The 16,271-nt window shown below is 44.0% G+C and overlaps 1 protein-coding gene across 6 annotated transcripts in view; it reads right to left on the bottom strand.

Moving 5' to 3' along the window:
• Nucleotides 1-6,830: 6,830 nt before the first annotated feature.
• Nucleotides 6,831-16,271, bottom strand: part of CEP192 (centrosomal protein 192) — a 142,860-nt gene continuing 133,419 nt past the window's right edge. For 4 of the 6 annotated variants that reach the window (XM_023228357.1, XM_023228356.1, XM_023228353.1 and 1 more), the window contains 3 exons: nucleotides 15,196-15,325; nucleotides 14,352-14,410; nucleotides 6,831-7,320 (listed from right to left, as the gene is read on the bottom strand). In XM_023228357.1, the coding sequence (XP_023084125.1) occupies nucleotides 7,182-7,320; nucleotides 14,352-14,410; nucleotides 15,196-15,325 (328 nt within the window). In that variant the 3' untranslated portion in view covers nucleotides 6,831-7,181. The remainder of the gene's footprint in view (nucleotides 7,321-14,351; nucleotides 14,411-15,195; nucleotides 15,326-16,271) is intronic. The other 2 variants (XM_023228354.1, XM_023228355.1) reach the window with 1 other exon arrangement.

Here is a 16,271-nt window from a genome sequence, read left to right as displayed (position 1 = left end):
ACCCAGGCTCCTTTAATTACTGTTAGGATTGGATGTGGCCCCACGAGTTTCCATTGAGAGAAGACCTGGGCAGGCAGAGGCCGACATACAAGCTTAGTTGTTGCTATGTTTCTTCCTAATAGCTTCCCTCCTGAATTAAACCCAACCACCAAACATGGCAGAAATGGACCACCAGCAGAAGGTGACACATGTGAATCCTGAGGGCTGGTCCCTTCCAGAGAGAAAGCCTAGCAACAGGAGGCTCCCACCATCCCTCAGAGGGAGCACACATTTCCTCACCTTGATGTCGGCACCAGGAGGCTGACAATGACATCCTGTGTGGTGTGCCCGGGAGAACCACAGGCCATCACTCTCCCTCTGCAGCACATCCTGGCTGTCCTGTTGGCACTGCCAGGCCAACCTAGGAACCACTTTTCTACTTGAATCAACACCTTGTAGGTATCATTATTGGAAAGGCATTAAATGTAGAAATTGGTTTAGAGAGAACTGACAGCTTTAGTTATTGTTATCTTCTACTTTAACACAAAATATGCATTCCTGATAAGCTTCACGGACGTGTTGGGGCCCAAGTCGGGAAGAGGCTACCCCACTCCAGGGGTATGAGGGCAGACGTGACATGAGGAGCAAGTGAGGGGAAATGAGGCTGCAGAGACATGGGACGAGGGCGAGCAGGCTCCACCAGCAGAGCACATGGAGCTCTCCAGATGCTTCCATAAAGACAGGGCCAGGGGGGCTGCTGAACACCAACTTCCAAGACTGAAAATGTACATGTCGCACGGACACAGAGGTGGCCTCTGCAGAACTGTGATATGGCAAGGCCTCCCCAGATCTCCCAGCAGCCTTTCTGTCCACGCTAGACACATCCTGAGGACGCCCCGGGAGTCTGCTCAGATGATGAGGGTTCCTTCCCTGCCCTGCCTCAGCGTCTCGTGCATAGCAAGGAATAAGTGACTGCCTCTCCTCACAGATTTGACAGAAGGGCGATTTCGTGGGGCAACTAAAACGTTAAGCAGAATCTGGCTGCACCCAGTGGGGTTGGGGCTGGACGAGTCCTTCCCCCTCTGCAGTCATACTGGGAAGAGGGCTGCCTAGCCTGGCTGTCTACGCCAACATGTCGCAGAACCTACCCGCCAGTGACATGTGCTCCTGTGCATCTTCTGGGTGGGCACAGGACACAGCAGGATGAGAACTGTCATGAACACACCAGGGAGGATTCCGGCTCCAACTGTGGCTTTGCTTGCTCAACTCTACCTTCACTCAGAGCCACTCTCCAAAGCCCAAGGCCTTGGCTGTCAGCCTCCAGAGTTGGGCTCTCTTTTGAGGGGTGCTAGCATCCTCACTGCACCCCTCTCCCATCTCGACAAGCAAATTCCTTAAAGACCAGATGGGTCACGTTTTCTTTCATTTCCATAATCTCCCTTTCTGTTCCCTAAGTTCTGAATCCTTCTACTCCTTTACACTGGCATGAATTTAACTTACAGGATCTTTTATCAGTGTGCCTACATTTACACCGAGGCATAAAATTAAAACTGTGGCCCGGCACGATGGCTCACGCCTGTAATCCCAGCACGTTGGGCAGCTGAGATGGGCAGATCACGAGGTCAGGATCCAGCCTGGCCAACACGGTGAAACCCCGTCTCTACCAAAACTACAAAAATTAGCTGGGCATGGTGGCGAACGCCTGTAATCCCGGCTACTCAGGAAGCTGAGGCAGGAGAATCACTTGAAACCAGAAGGCGGAGATTGCAGTGAGCCGAGATCCCACCACTGCACTCCAGCCTGGGTGACAAAAGCAAAACTCTGTCTCAAAAAAAAAAAAAAAAAGTGAAAGTGAAACAAAAGATGGGAGTGTTTTATTAAAGGTTAAAAGAGTTTTTAATCACAAAACGTCAACAGTTGTTGGCTTGTCTCAATCTTTTATAAGCAACTATTTGCCACCAAGGTGGCCGATTTCAAAGAGCTGGTTATATCTGCAGTGATGTTTCTCTTTAATTAAACACCCGCTGTGTGAGTTATCTGATGCTGTGGAATGAATTTACACAGGTGCCAAGGCTTCAAACAACAAGCATCGATTTTCCAGCGTCTGGCACGGGGAATCCGGGCACAGCTTAGTGGGTCCTCTGCTGTGGGCTCTCAGGCTGCAGTTGTGGTGTCACCGAGATGGGGTCTCATCTGAGGCCCGACTGCGGAAGGACCTACTTCCAAGTGCCTTCACTTGGTGCCAGCATGATCCATGTCCTTCCGGCCTGCTGGGCTGGGAGCCTCAGTTCGCAGCTAGCTGCCCGTCAATTCCAATCTCACTTGATTCCTTGCCATGTGGCCCTCCCTGGGATGGCAGCTTGCTTTACTGAGGCCAGTAAGGGAGGGTCTGGTAGCCAGACAAGAGTCGGAATCTTTTGTGATGGGATCAGGCAGGTGAAATTTCCCTCAATGTGGAGGCCTTCTACTGGGGCTGGAGGGAAGGACTGCACAAGGCCATGTGGGGACCATGGTGGGCCCCCTTAGAAGCTGCCTGGGCATCCGCCTATTTCTTACTCTAATAATCCTGTTTGCAAAGGAACTATTTTAGAATGACACTGCTCTGAACATTTTCGTAGTTAACTGTTCATTCTCCTATCCATGCTCAGGTAATACAGGAAATAGTGTAAAAACACAAAACAAGTCAACAAACTAATCCTTAAAAATAAATTCGTATCAAACAATTTCCCCTAAAGTGGTCCTGTGGGATTTTTGGACCTGGAAGGAGATGAGGAGCAAGGAGTCCTAAGTGTGTATGGCAGTGACACCAGACAGGTGAACTGGCAAGAAGCTGGGCCTGTGTTTGTGGGGTTCGCTAAGTGGCATTTTGAAATTCAATAAAAGCCAACTAGCAAACCTAAAAACTTGCATAAAAATTAAAGAGTGAGTAAAATTTATCAGATGCCAAGTGAACCTGCTCTGAGAGTTTAGGAAGCATCAATATGAAACCCACACATCCTAACCGAGTTGGGCATCAAAAGCGTGCAGTGGTCAGGAAATGTACCTTTAAGAGACTGACAAGTGGGTTTTCATTAATGAAAAAGACATATTAAAAAATGATCTAATTCCGGAAGACGCTGGGAAAACAGTTTTTCACTTTAGAGCAAGGCTTTCATCAGTCTTCTATGAAATAATTTATCATGTTAAGTATCAAAATTTAAAAAGTTAATACTGAATTGAAAAGGGGAATGTTCGTTAAGAGAACAAGTTCACAGTTGTGAGAAACAGCCCAGTCTAATTCTGCCCAGAAATCTGTGTCCCATAAAATCTATGTATTGCATATAAAGAATCATCCCAACCTCAGTTTTACTGAAAACTAAAAACAGCTGCCCTCTTACACAGTCTTGTCTCTGGACTCATTAAATCAGTAATGATGCACATGCATCATCACTGAGCTGTACAGAACTTTAAGTTTTGCCTGCGGAATGTCTTACCTGCTTGACAAGAGAAGTATCCTCACTCCTGTGGACTCCAGTAATCTTAGCTGCAGGACACATTAATTTGCAATCTTAGGTCTGCTTTACAACCAAACAGCTTTTAGAAGCAGCCGTACACTAATGCTCCATGTTTTCTACGCTGAGAACAGTTTCTACCATCTGTGACTGGGTACCTAAGTCAGAAAAAAACAAGGTTTGAATCCCAGCTCAAACGTTTTAACTGTGTGAGTTTTGGTGAATTACTTAACCCTCTGAGCCTTACTTTCTTTAAGTAATACAAGTATCAACTCCATGGGCCAGACCAGCTCTAGCCCCAGCCTCCTATAAATCCAGCTCTGTCCACAGATGCCACTGTGGACAGACCACCGTAGGAGGAAGGGCTGTGTCCCTCCTCTCCACTCGCAGGTCCCTCTGCCATAAAAATCCCACTCTCCATGAAGCTGTTGAGAATTAAGTACCACAGCAGACACAGAGCACTTAGGACACTGCTTGGCACATTGAAGCACCAGTAAACATTTAGCTGTGACTACTAGGAAATAGGTCCTGGAGACGCGTAAGAAACCGGTAAGAAATCTTGGGGCAAAGGTGGAGGCTCTCTCGAGGAGTGTTTACTGGGAGTGGGGAGAAACAGCTGGGCATCTGCAGCAGGGCGGTGAGCAGCCTCTCAGAACAGGAGAGTGTGGCAAACGCACCAGAGCCACCGGGCGGTCAGTCACACTCCTGCAGGCCACACGAGGCTGTCTAGGTGCCGAGGATGCGGGCGCACAGGGTCGGCCAGGTGTCCTGTCACGCAGACCTTACATTCCACAGGAGGGAGAGCAAACAAGTAGGAACACATGCAGCGGACATGAAGGCCACCCACAATGGACGGTGCGATGCGTGGAGGAGGAGCTTGCCTTGGATGGGGCAGGAGAGCCTCTCTGAGAAGCGGAGCTGGCCACGCCAAAGCCTGGGGAAGAACCTGAGACATGAGCACTTAGCTGGCTGGAAGAGCAGGGAGGCCACTCAGCTGGAGCTCAGGGGGATGGCAGTGGCCGGGGGTGAGGACCTCCAAACCACAGGGATGAATCTGGGCTTTATGCCATGTGCAGGTGACTGTCCTCACATAGGAGGGAACCTAGGCTCTGGTTTACCTCTTTCAAAAGATAACCCTGTCTTCTGTGGAGAGAAGGATCTGGAGCTAAGAGCAAGCAGGTGATCTGGTGAGGAGATGACTGCAGTGGCCACAGAGAGGACTGAGTGAGGCTGCTGTGGCCAGCACTGACACGGATGCATGAGGATTTGTTAGAGGCACAATTTAGAGGGAGAGACGTGAGGGCTTGAGGGTCAGGAAATGGGCTGGTAGAATGAGGAAAGCAAGGCGAAGCCCGTGAGGCAGGAAGAGAATCAGAAGTTTGAGCCGCCTACATGACAACCAAACGGAAGCAGCTGGCTGGACTCACGAGTCCGGAGCTCAGAGGAGAGGTGGAGACTGAAGACATTAGTGTGGGAAGGGACAGGGAAGAACGGAGACAGATTTCAGATAGGAGGCTTGCTAAAGCCAAGCTTCTGCAACGACCTTGCCCGGGCACTGCTCTCACGCTGGCCGCTGTCTTGAAGACAGCGTAGTCTGCATTTGCTTTAGGAGTGGTGACTGGTTGCACAAATCATTTGTCCATACTCACCTGCTCTTCAAACGCCAAGCATCATGTTTCCAAATCACAGAGGCAGAGGACAAACTGCAGATCCCTAAAAGTCACTTTTAAAGAAGAGTCACCTTTGGCCAGGCACAGTGGCTCACGCCTGTAATCCCAGCACTTTGGGAGGCAGAGGCGGGCAGATTACCTGAGGTCAGGAGTTTGAGGCAGCCTGGCCAACATGGCGAAACCCTGTCTCTACTAAAAACACAAAAATTAGCTGGCATAGTGGTGGGCACCTGTAATCCCAGCTACTCGGGAGGCTGAGACAGGAGAATCATTTGAACTCCAGGTGGAGGTCATAGTGAGCCGAGATTGTGCCACTGCACTCCAGCCTGGGCGACAGAGCTAACCTCTCCCTTAAAATAAATAAATAAGAGTCACCTTTATAGTTTTGTCGTTTAACCCTGTTTTTTGACCTTCTGAGATAAATTGAAAGGCAAAGTAACAGTTGCACAGAATTGAAGCTATCATGACTGCTATGAACTGACCTTGGCAAACACTTAGAAGACCATGGCAAACAGTCTTAAAACGCAATAGCACGGTTTTAAAACTTTTAAGGCTGAATGTTGTTCAATAAGCACAAATTCAAGCGTGAGGTCATCCCATATTTGATGCGCAAAATCTAGAAGTCAAGCAGTATCAGTAAAAGTACCACCTGTTTAACTTGTGAAAAAAAATGTTTTTACAAATTTGATTTCTAAGCAAAAATTACTCAGCAAAAGTGAAGTGGAAAAAGGGAAAAGGAAAAAGGGATGTTTTTCTCCCAAGCTCACAGTCATCGCTCTTAAACTGTAATTGGTTTAAGTCTCTCGGTCAGCTTTCCACAAGCCCCGAGGTCCTTCTACTCCACGTAATATCAGACTGTGATCATCCCTGAGCAGCTACACAGACCTGGGATTTTGTTGCTTCAAAGTCAAAGGCAATGAGCTGGGGCTCAGAAAGCTTCATCAGGAGACTCTCTAATAATGGTGAGAAGAGCAATTAATAACTACGTTCCTCCTGGGTAAAACCATGTCACTGGCTGGGCGCAGTGGCTCACACCTGTAATCCCAGCACTTTGGGAGGCCGGGACGGGTGGATCACAAGGTCAGGAGATCGAGACCATCCTGGCTAACACGGTGAAACCCCGTCTCTACTAAAAATACAAGAAATTAGCCGGGCGTGGTGGCGGGTGCCTGTAGTCCCAGCTACTCGGGAGGCTGAGGCAGGAGAATGGCATGAACCTGGGAGGCGGAGCTTGCAGTGAGCTGAGATTGCGCCACTGCACTCCAGCCTGGGCGACAGAGCGAGACTCCACCTCAAAAAAAAAAGACAAAAACAAAAAACCGTGTCACCGCCTCGACCTCAAGCCTACCATAGACAGCTCTCGGGGCCTGCTGTTTCCCTCCCTGTGTCCCACTGGAACCTACCCCATCTGTACCAGCTTCTGCAGCAGTTGTCCTGTCTAGCTTTACATACAGTATGTGAGGTCAGAGGAGATGTAAAGACTCAAGATACCAACGTGGGAACCTCTTCACTGTGTTTGCACAGACTACGAAGGCTTCCCCTCTCGGTAAAATAACCAGCTGCTTGAAAAGCAAATTGTCCTTTCTACTCTGGGCAACTGGCTAAAAGTGGAACAAAGAAAGAATTTCTTAGGAGAAAGGAAACTGTGTGATGGAGGACAAATATCACAGAACAGACACAGAAGCTTGAAAATAATTAACAGAATAAAGTGATATTTAATTTCTGTATGACATAGAAAAAGACAAGCTAACTGAAAAACTTCTGGATATACATTAAAATATATTCCATAATTATTCAGAATATCATAATCAGTGCAAACAGAGAACTCTCTTCTCACCTGTAAAAGTTAAGTACAATACTGTAGGCTAGATACATGATATTTCAGTCAAGTCTTCAGTATTAGCTTGTAAAAAAAAAAAAATCTACAATTATAGATATCCAATTTATCATACAAAATATATATACAAAAGCATAATTGTAGTGTAGAAAGATAAAGTTAACAAAATACAACTTATGTAATTTACACAGAAATGTATTCTAGTTAATTTTTTCCAAGAGCTTCACCAATTAGTCGAATAGCAATACTCTTGCCTTCATCTGTTTGAATGACAAGCAAAGCTTCAAATTTGCCTGCGGACTTCGGTTTGAACTGCACGGGCATGTTGATGTAATGCTGGGCTCTGGAAAGAGAAAGGCACATGACAGCGGCATGTCGTGACAGTCCCCGCAACCCTGTCCCAGGCAGCACAGCAGCACAGCGCCTGGCTCGGGAGTTGACGAAAGAGCTCAGTCAAGCCACATTCAGCTTACATGTATTTATAGTTTCTTTGATGCTATTATTTAACGAGAAAATGACACAAAGGAGAGAAAAATCTAAAATTGGATTAAAACAGTATTACACACATATATATTCCTGGCTATCCAGTAACTATTAATATATAAAAACGAAAATAAGACGTCTAAACTATCATATATACAGCTTTATATTCTGCCTGCAAAAGCTATCTACCTAAGAAAGGGTTCGGGAACACCCTAATTGCCCGTTTTACTCAGTCCAGACAGCACATTGTACTGGAAAGATTAAAACAACTTGTCCCAACCCTAATGGGCTGTGCAGGTTTTGCTCTAAAATTCATATGAAACTTTTTTTTTTTTTTGAGACGGAGTTTCACTCCTGACACCCAGGCTGGAGTGCAATGGCACCCCACTTCAGCCTCCCGGGTTCAAGCAATTCTCCTGCCTCAGCCTCCTAAGTAGCTGGGATTACAGGCGCCCGCCACCGCGCCCAGCTAACGTTTGTGCTTTTAGTAGAGGCGGGGTTTCACCATGTCGGCCAGGCTGATCTCAAACTCCTGGCCTAAAGTGATCCGCCCGCCTTCGTCTCCCAAAATGCTAGGATTACAGGCGTGAGCCGCCATGCCTGGCTCAAAACTTTCATCAAAAATATTCTAGAAACTTTACTTTCAGATTACAGTATATAGAGGCAGGTAATGAGTGCCCTATGGTTAAAAATAGTATTCTGGGGGGTTTGTTTTTGTCCCTAAAACTATGTCCTAAGAGCTTCAAAATACACCTCAAAATATGCAATTTAACAAGCTATTCACAGTGTGAATGAGGCTACACACGTATTACACACAGCCCATGTGATGTCATCAACCTCAAGGCTGAGCCGTTTTTAAGGGGACGTTCCGAGCTCAGGGGAAGGTACTTCACCCCTTAGTCTTGTCTCAGAGCTGTGTGTTTTAAAGCCTGGCGACCAGAAGTGATGGACGCTTCGGTTTCCAACATCTGTCCTGAAAAACCCAGCAGTGTCGGCTCTTGGGTGCACAAGAGTACACCGGGCACAAGGTTTAGAAAACAGCTTCAGTATTTCAAAGCCTTTTCCTGGATATAACTGATAATACAGATAACGTATGTTCTTAAATATATCTATATAGCGCAAAGGTGTGTATGTATATCTCTCTATATTTTTATTTAAAGGCTGGGTTATTTTTCCCAAACGCATTACGCTTGTTTTACCATGTCAAAGATAACGTACCTTTTAAAAAAAATCTAACCTGGCCCATGGCATTAGCTACAATTTTCTGTTTCATGTTGGTGGTCAATACTTGGATATATATAGTATCATTTGCCTATTTAAGAGGCATTATAACTTATGAATTACTAAAAATAATAAAATATCCCAAAACAAATCTCTGGAAGAACTCATTATTAACAGAATATAGAACTGTTCTATATCAAACTGAAAATTTAAGTCTATTGTGATTAAAATATATCATCTGCTTTAGATTTACAGATACACTGAATAAACTGGAATGCAATTTAGAAAGAACCACAACATTTAATACAGCTATAGAACACTCCCAGCAAGATGGATATACTTTAAAAAGTACTCTGTAGTACTATTATTAAAAACTAATTTAATCTACACACACACACACACACACACACACGGGAAAAGGTAGCAGGAAACTCCTCTGAATCCAGTGGGGAGGTCTAGTTCAGATCCTCTCTCTAGCTATGATGGATTTATCTGCAAAGGCACGCAGAGAAGAAACACATCGAGAGAGCAGAGAGGCCTCAGGCTGTGCACACTCAGCCCCCAACTCCCTGCAGGCCCTATCTACATGGAAAGGGCTTAGTGGAACCTACAAATTCTAGCAACTACACTTCTTTTCTTTCAAAACATTTTTTTGTTCAGATGGATTCTCGCTCTGTCGCCCAAGCTGGAGTGCAGGGGCGCAATCTCAGCTCACTGCAACCTGTTTCCCGGGTTCAAGCCAATCTCCTGACTCAACCTCCCGACTCAACCTTCCGAGTAGCTGGGACTACAGGCATATGTCACCAGGCCCGGTAACTTTTTTTTTTTTTTTGAGATGGAGCCTCGCTCTGTCACCAGGCTGGAGTGCAGTGGCACGATCTCGGCTCACTGCAACCTCTGCCTCCCGGGTTCAAGCAATTCTTCTGCCTCAGCTTCCTGAGTAGCTGGGACTACAGGCGCCCGCCACCACGCCCAGCTAATTTTTGTATTTTTAATAGAGATAGGGTTTCACCATGTTGGCCAGGATGGTCTTGATCTCTTGACCTCATGATCTGCCCTCCTCGACCTCCCAAAGTGCTGGGATTACAGGCGTGAGCCACCGCATCTGGCCTACTTTTTGTATTTTCAGTAGTGGCAGGGTTTCACATGTTGGCCAAGCTGATCTTGAACTCCTGACCTCAGATGAGCCACCCGTCTTGGCCTCCCAAAATGTTGGGATCACAGGCGTGAGCCACCATGCCCGGCCCAAAACATTTTTTTAAAGGAACACTTTCTACAGAAAAAAAAAAGCCAGTACACTAGCACATACAAGGTAACACCATTATCAAAGAAACTGAAAAAGGTAATAAAATTTGTTCCCACATATGGGTGCGAAGTCACTGCAGCTCAATGATAACTCTGTTCCTTGGCTTGTCACTTTTCTAGGAACTGTCCTTCTCTCTCAAATGACAGGCAAGGTCTGCCAGGATTGTGCACCCTGCACTGTGCAAGGACATGAGGGCACAGTTGAGGTGAAACCTATTAGGTACCACACCTCAGCTGGGATTAGATGTGCATGAAACAATAGGTTAAGAGAAAGATGCTTTTTGGGACTAAGTAGAAACATAAACAAATCTTTTAAAAAAGATATAAGAAAGAGATCATCATTTAGAACCCTCAAAAAAGAACCCTTACAAAAAAACCTGTTAGCAATGTTTCCTTTTCCCTATTACCTCACTTATAATCTATCATACATTGGTGTTTACCGACCTCCGCACTGGGCAAAACCCCTGCACCTTCTTGGGGGAACTCTTCTGCCTCCTTCAGCTAGAATCAGTTGGCAGCCTGTAAGGAACAGCCACGTTCCTGGGCTAGTGCCGGAGCTTATGGAGAGCAGCCCCACGGCTCCCGGGGGCCTTGGAAAAAGTGCTTCTTTGTAAGTAATTATCTCCTGTACCCTACAGATGACTATATTCCGATTATTACTTTGGAAATGTGTAGTTAATGGTGTCATAGAGCACAGGGTGATCTAACAAATGAAAACTGTGATTAACTAAAGGCTGGGAATTGCTTCTCAGGGCTTTAAGAACACAGATTTTGTTCCACTGCCAAAGCAAGCTAACTGTTGCTCTCCTCTGGCAATTATGTTTTGTAAGCCTTTGTCTGAAGTCACAGTGTCTCGTGTTTGGGACAAATACAACAGCACACAATGCCGTAAGTGCCTATGACTTCAGTTCTGTGGTAACAACTGTCACTGGGGTTCCTGCGGCATCTGCCTCTACTGTCCTGCTGCTTCTCCAAGGTCAACACAGGTCATTCTCTGTTATAAAGGAGCCGGTGTTTCCGGCTAGGCAAAAATTCTTTGCCTAAAATTTACTTTAAAAGTTTCCTGTAACCCAGAGTTAAGTTCATTTGGTTAAACAGATCACAGAATTAGTACTTCATACACATGATTTTCTTACTCATACTTTACCAAATTTACAATGAGCTGCTGCTATTAAAGCTATTGCTGAAATCGATACTATTATGCATTTACCCTGTAGTCCCATAGTGATAGTACCGATGAAGATTTTCTGGAAACTCACCATAATCAGAGTAACTTCAGTGTCTGCCACTAATAAAGTATAAAATTATTTCATTCAAATTTATCTTCAAAGCATCAAAGTTTAAAAAGATTTAAATATGTTCAGAGTACAAACTATGTACCTTGCGATACTATTTTAAATGCTAACTTAATTGAACTGTCCAAATTTTGCTTAATTTAAAAATAGTTTCTCATGTTTCTAAGTTCCTTCTGATGCCATTAACATGACACAGGCTCCACAGGAATGCAGCGCTGTAATTTGTAACTCTTAATTTCAAGCACTGGAACGGCAAGTCTACAAGTTCACGTCCACAAAAACGTCTACTTTTACATGACCAGCAAGGAACACATTTCGTATCTCAAAAGTGGTTTATAGAAAACAAGTTGAAGCTAAGCAAAATGTCATCTCATTTATAAATTTGAGCTTCTCATTAAAAATGTTCTAGGCATCTTTCAAAAATCCCCTTGTCTGATTCCCACTCGGCTGGTCTTGTCCCTACACTCCCTGTCAGAAATAGACTCCGCCATCTGTAGCACTATTGTGATGAAATAGGTTTAGGTTCTTTCTCTGCAAAGAGTCAAATCTGAATTGGCCCACAAATTCTGGCAGAAAAGCAATTCTTTAAAAAAAAATCTGTGAAGGCAAATTAAGCAAAGAATACAACATCAAAAAAGAATTTGAAATGACGACGTATTCAATAATGGAAGTTGGAAAATGAATGTTTAACTGCAGGAAAGTTTTGACTGCCTCATACCTAGCCATAAAATGGAGAACAGTGACATAAAGCTGCAATTTAACAAGTTATTTTAAATAATGATGCTTTATCAAAACTACAGACGAGAATGGGGTATAAGTAAATATTCTTTTTTTAAAGTTGGTACTATTCAAGATAATTTTTTAAATGAAACTTTGTTTAGAAGCTTTGAAAAATATTTTATTTATTTATTTATTTATTTATTTATTTATTCATTTATTTATTTATTTATTTTGGAGACAGAGTTTCACTCTTGTTGCCCAGGCTGGAGTACAGTGGCGTGATCTCAGCTCACTACAACAACTGCCTCCCAGGTTCAAGAGATTCTCCCACCTCAGCCTCCCAAGTAGTTGGGATTACAGGTGCCTCCCACCATGTGTGGCTAATTTTTGTAGTTTTAGTGGAGATGGGGTTTCATTATGTTGGCCAGGCTGGTCCAAACTCCTGACCTCACGTGATCCGCCTGCCTCGGCCTCCCAAAGTGCTGGGATTACAGGTGTGAGCAACTGCACCCAGCCTAAAAAAATATTTTTTAAGGTAAGAAGAGCTCCTTGAAATGCAAATCTAAAGTCCTTCCAATTTGTGACAGATGTATGCCAGTTTTTACAGAAGTATTCCATTGATCCACTGCATGTTTAAAAACATACCCTGCAAAACATTTTGCTGGTGAAGATGTGGGATGTGAACCAATCTGAGGAAGCAGAATGAATAATGCAGTTACGATAAAATTTGAGTTTAGATAATAATAGTGTTCAGGATAAATTATTCAGTATCTATTTGTATTCAGTTACTAAAAATAGTTACAATTAGAAATTTAAATGATCCTTTTCTGAATAAACTAATTGCCTCTGCAGTCGTGTTACCATGTATGTTAGTAGTTCCAACCTATTATTACACACACTAGAGCATCACTCACTAGTCTCAAATCAACTGGGGCACCTGACAATAACTGGAGAGATCCACAGACTACTATGAGAGGAGAACTTGGAGAACAGAAGTTGGAAAACTTGGATTTGGCTGATTTTGAAACTTGGGCCTTTCTCTTCTATGTAGTTGTCATAGGGATTAAATGAAGACACACTGATAATAAAATGATGTTCTATCAAAATCTGTAGAGTGAGTGTTGATGCATCCTGCCAGCCAAGGTCACCTATAGGGGAGATTTGATGATGATCATGATGATGATGATGAAGATACTGACACTGACACTTGCTATGTCTGGGCATTATTACCACATCTCTTATATTCCTCACAGTTCTGTGCTGTCAGTAGCTAGCATTGGCATCCCCATTTTACAAATAAGGAAATTGAGGCCAAAGAGTTTATCAAGTTTATGATAATTTTTAGATGTATTCATTGTTGAATTTTCAGAACTAAAATCTATAGTTTGTGCCTTTAGGTCAGTCTCCTGGAAGCGAAAGGAAGGGTTTAGCCCTCAAGCATATTAAAATATTTTATAGTCCATAGAAGGAAGAGGTGGTGTGAGAGATAAAAGAATAAAAACAAAGAGTAAGGTAGAAGGAACAGTCTTCAATCAAGCCATCTTTCCAGTATCCAGGGCTGTGAGTAAGCTTCAATTGTACAGCACCACTGGTCTTAGTAAGTGAATAAATGGCAGGCCTAGAATGTTTGCAGAGTGGTCCAAATTTTCACAGAATAGAACATGTTTCTGGAATAGTCTCCTGATGCTAAAATGAGAGACTTTACAATAATTAAAGGACTTAAGGATTCAAAGATGAAATTAAAATTATTCTTCAGCATTAAGTCCAACAGAACCCTACTATTAAGTTCTAAATAACAATGACAACCCAGTTCGAGAGTTCAACCTAAATGTGCATCATATAGAAAAGAAAATTAGCAAGGATGATAAGAAAATGAGGCCCTGATTAAGAATAGTAAGCGGTGTCTGAAGAATGACAACTGAAAAACACCACAATAAAAGTTTTCCCAATCAACCTGGAAAGGTTTTTGTCCCAATTAATGAAAATCTAAGTCCTTGACTCTCAGCATACCAGTGAAAATAACATTTGAAACAGGAATTACTCTAAAAGTCAATCTTAAGATGATTACAGCTCTAAGATTTACGTGGCTGCAAATCCTGGGTGGGAGGGGTCACACCAACCCAAATGCTGCGCCCTGCGGCACTGCTAAGTGCACACGGACAGTCAGGAGCTGTCCCCTGCAGGCTCCTTCTCTCTGCTTCTGCTTGCGAAGACTCATTTGATTAACACTGTTCGGTGCTGGTGAGGAATCTGGAGGACCTGCAGCAGAGGAGACCTCACAAGCCCCAACTCCCAAGAAACAAAAGTCCTGCATCGCTGATGAGAACACTGCAATCTGCGATAAACTTACCTCAGAGAGTACTTGGAATGTTTGACATAGAACGGCTCTCTGGGACTCAAAAACTTCAGCTGGAATTTAACAGAAAACACTTTATAAAGTTATGAAAATTAGATCTTCTAGCATATATAAACATACCATGATTTATTACAGATACATTTCGTAAATTTAGGTGTTGCCACAAAATTAGGTAGGACAACAAATGCTAAGGCAATGAAAGCATATTTAAGAAAATTTTAACATGAATTTAATCTAGTTTTAACTAAAGTAAAGGCTGTCCAGAAATATGTGTGTATAATAGTACAGAAGAAAAAGTTAAAAATTAAAATATAAAAACAAATTTTTGGTTTTCAAGTAAAGGGTTACAAACTTCCAGTGGGTTTATTTTCAAATACAATATTAAGGAATTCTGGGGGGATGGGAGCAGGGTCTTGCTCTGTCACCCTGGCTGAAGTGCAGTGGCACAATCATGGCTCACTGCAGCCTCACCCTCCCAGGCTAAAGCGATCCTCTCATCCAGCCCCCACCCAAGTAGCTGGGACTACAGGTACGTGCCACCATGCCCTGTTAATTTTTTTTTTGGTAGAGATGGAGTCTTACTATATTGCCCAGGTTGGTCTCAAACTCCTGGGCTCAAACAATCCCCCTGCCTTGGCCTCCCAAAGTCCTGAATTACAGGTGTGAGTCACTGCACCTGGCCTTATATTGCATTTTTAAAAATTACCTCATTACTACAACTTATATATAGTCTATAGAATCATCAGGAAAATGTTTGTTAGAATCATCAGGAAAATGTTTGTTATCCAAGTTGAATGCATTTATTTTTCCAAAACCCATAGTAATATTTCCAACTTACTGAGTGTGTAATAAAAGAATTATTTCGCAGATTGACTTTCAGTGTCCGTGATTCCCCCACACTGGTCGGCAGGAACCTGTACACATCCTCTGGGGCATAAACTCCACGAGCAGTCACATCAAGCTGCCTGCTTTGGAAACAGATGTAAAAGTTAAGAATTTGAAATCCAGAGTAACTTCAACTATTTTTATATATTAAAATTATGTAGTATTGCATTAATTTGTGTTTTTCCTGGCGATTTATTTTCAAATATAAGTTTTGTAATGACAACTTATCTAATTTATGTGAAGAAGATGACAGCAGGAATCCTCTCACAAAGTGTGCGGGATTGCGGGATAGGCCTCACTCTCCTCACAGCCTGGGTCTCTACCTGCCAGAAGCCCAGTTTGTATGAAGGTGGCCCTTTAACTCAGTTCACTTCACCTGGCCCCTCACACTGCAGCACCGACTGTACTTCACTATCACAGGGACACAGGCTGCTCCAAGCGCCTGATGCAGGTATGGCCTCCAGGCAGTGTTTGCTGGCGGTGCCACTGGCTCTTGCCTGGGCTTCCTGAACCCTGCACATCTGCCTTCCCTTTCTCCGGCCACTCCCGGGTCACCGCAGGCTCCCCTCCACCCCCAACTCTCTGCGCATCGGACCTTCACCTCACACCTAGCTTGGCAATCCCCACCAGCCCTATCTATTCAGTCACTACACAATGGTCCCTCAGGATAGCTCAAACACCGTCAGTCTCCACAAATACAAAAATGAACTTGTGATTTGTGTCCTCAAACCTGATCCTCCACTTGTGTTTGCTGAATGGTATCCGGGAGCCGACCTTCTCACAGCCATCACCCTTCATCCAGTCCATTGCAGAGGCCCTCCTATCTCTGATAGGACCTCCTCCTATCCTCAGAGAAGAGGAGTCTGCCCGTTCTCTTCGTATTTCTTGACACTATTTTACTGCTGGACTCCTTTAAAATAGTCCCTCCTTACCTCCATCTTATCAGTCATACCACAGCCAGGGGATTGTCCTATACACGCATACCTGATCATGTCACTCCTCCTATACACGCACACCTGATCATGTCAC

This window comes from Piliocolobus tephrosceles, chromosome 18 (genome assembly GCF_002776525.5).
Source record: "Piliocolobus tephrosceles isolate RC106 chromosome 18, ASM277652v3, whole genome shotgun sequence".
Taxonomy (NCBI): domain Eukaryota; kingdom Metazoa; phylum Chordata; class Mammalia; order Primates; family Cercopithecidae; genus Piliocolobus; species Piliocolobus tephrosceles.
Note: the sequence above shows the minus strand (reverse complement) of the source record. Positions and strands in the feature narration are given on the sequence as shown.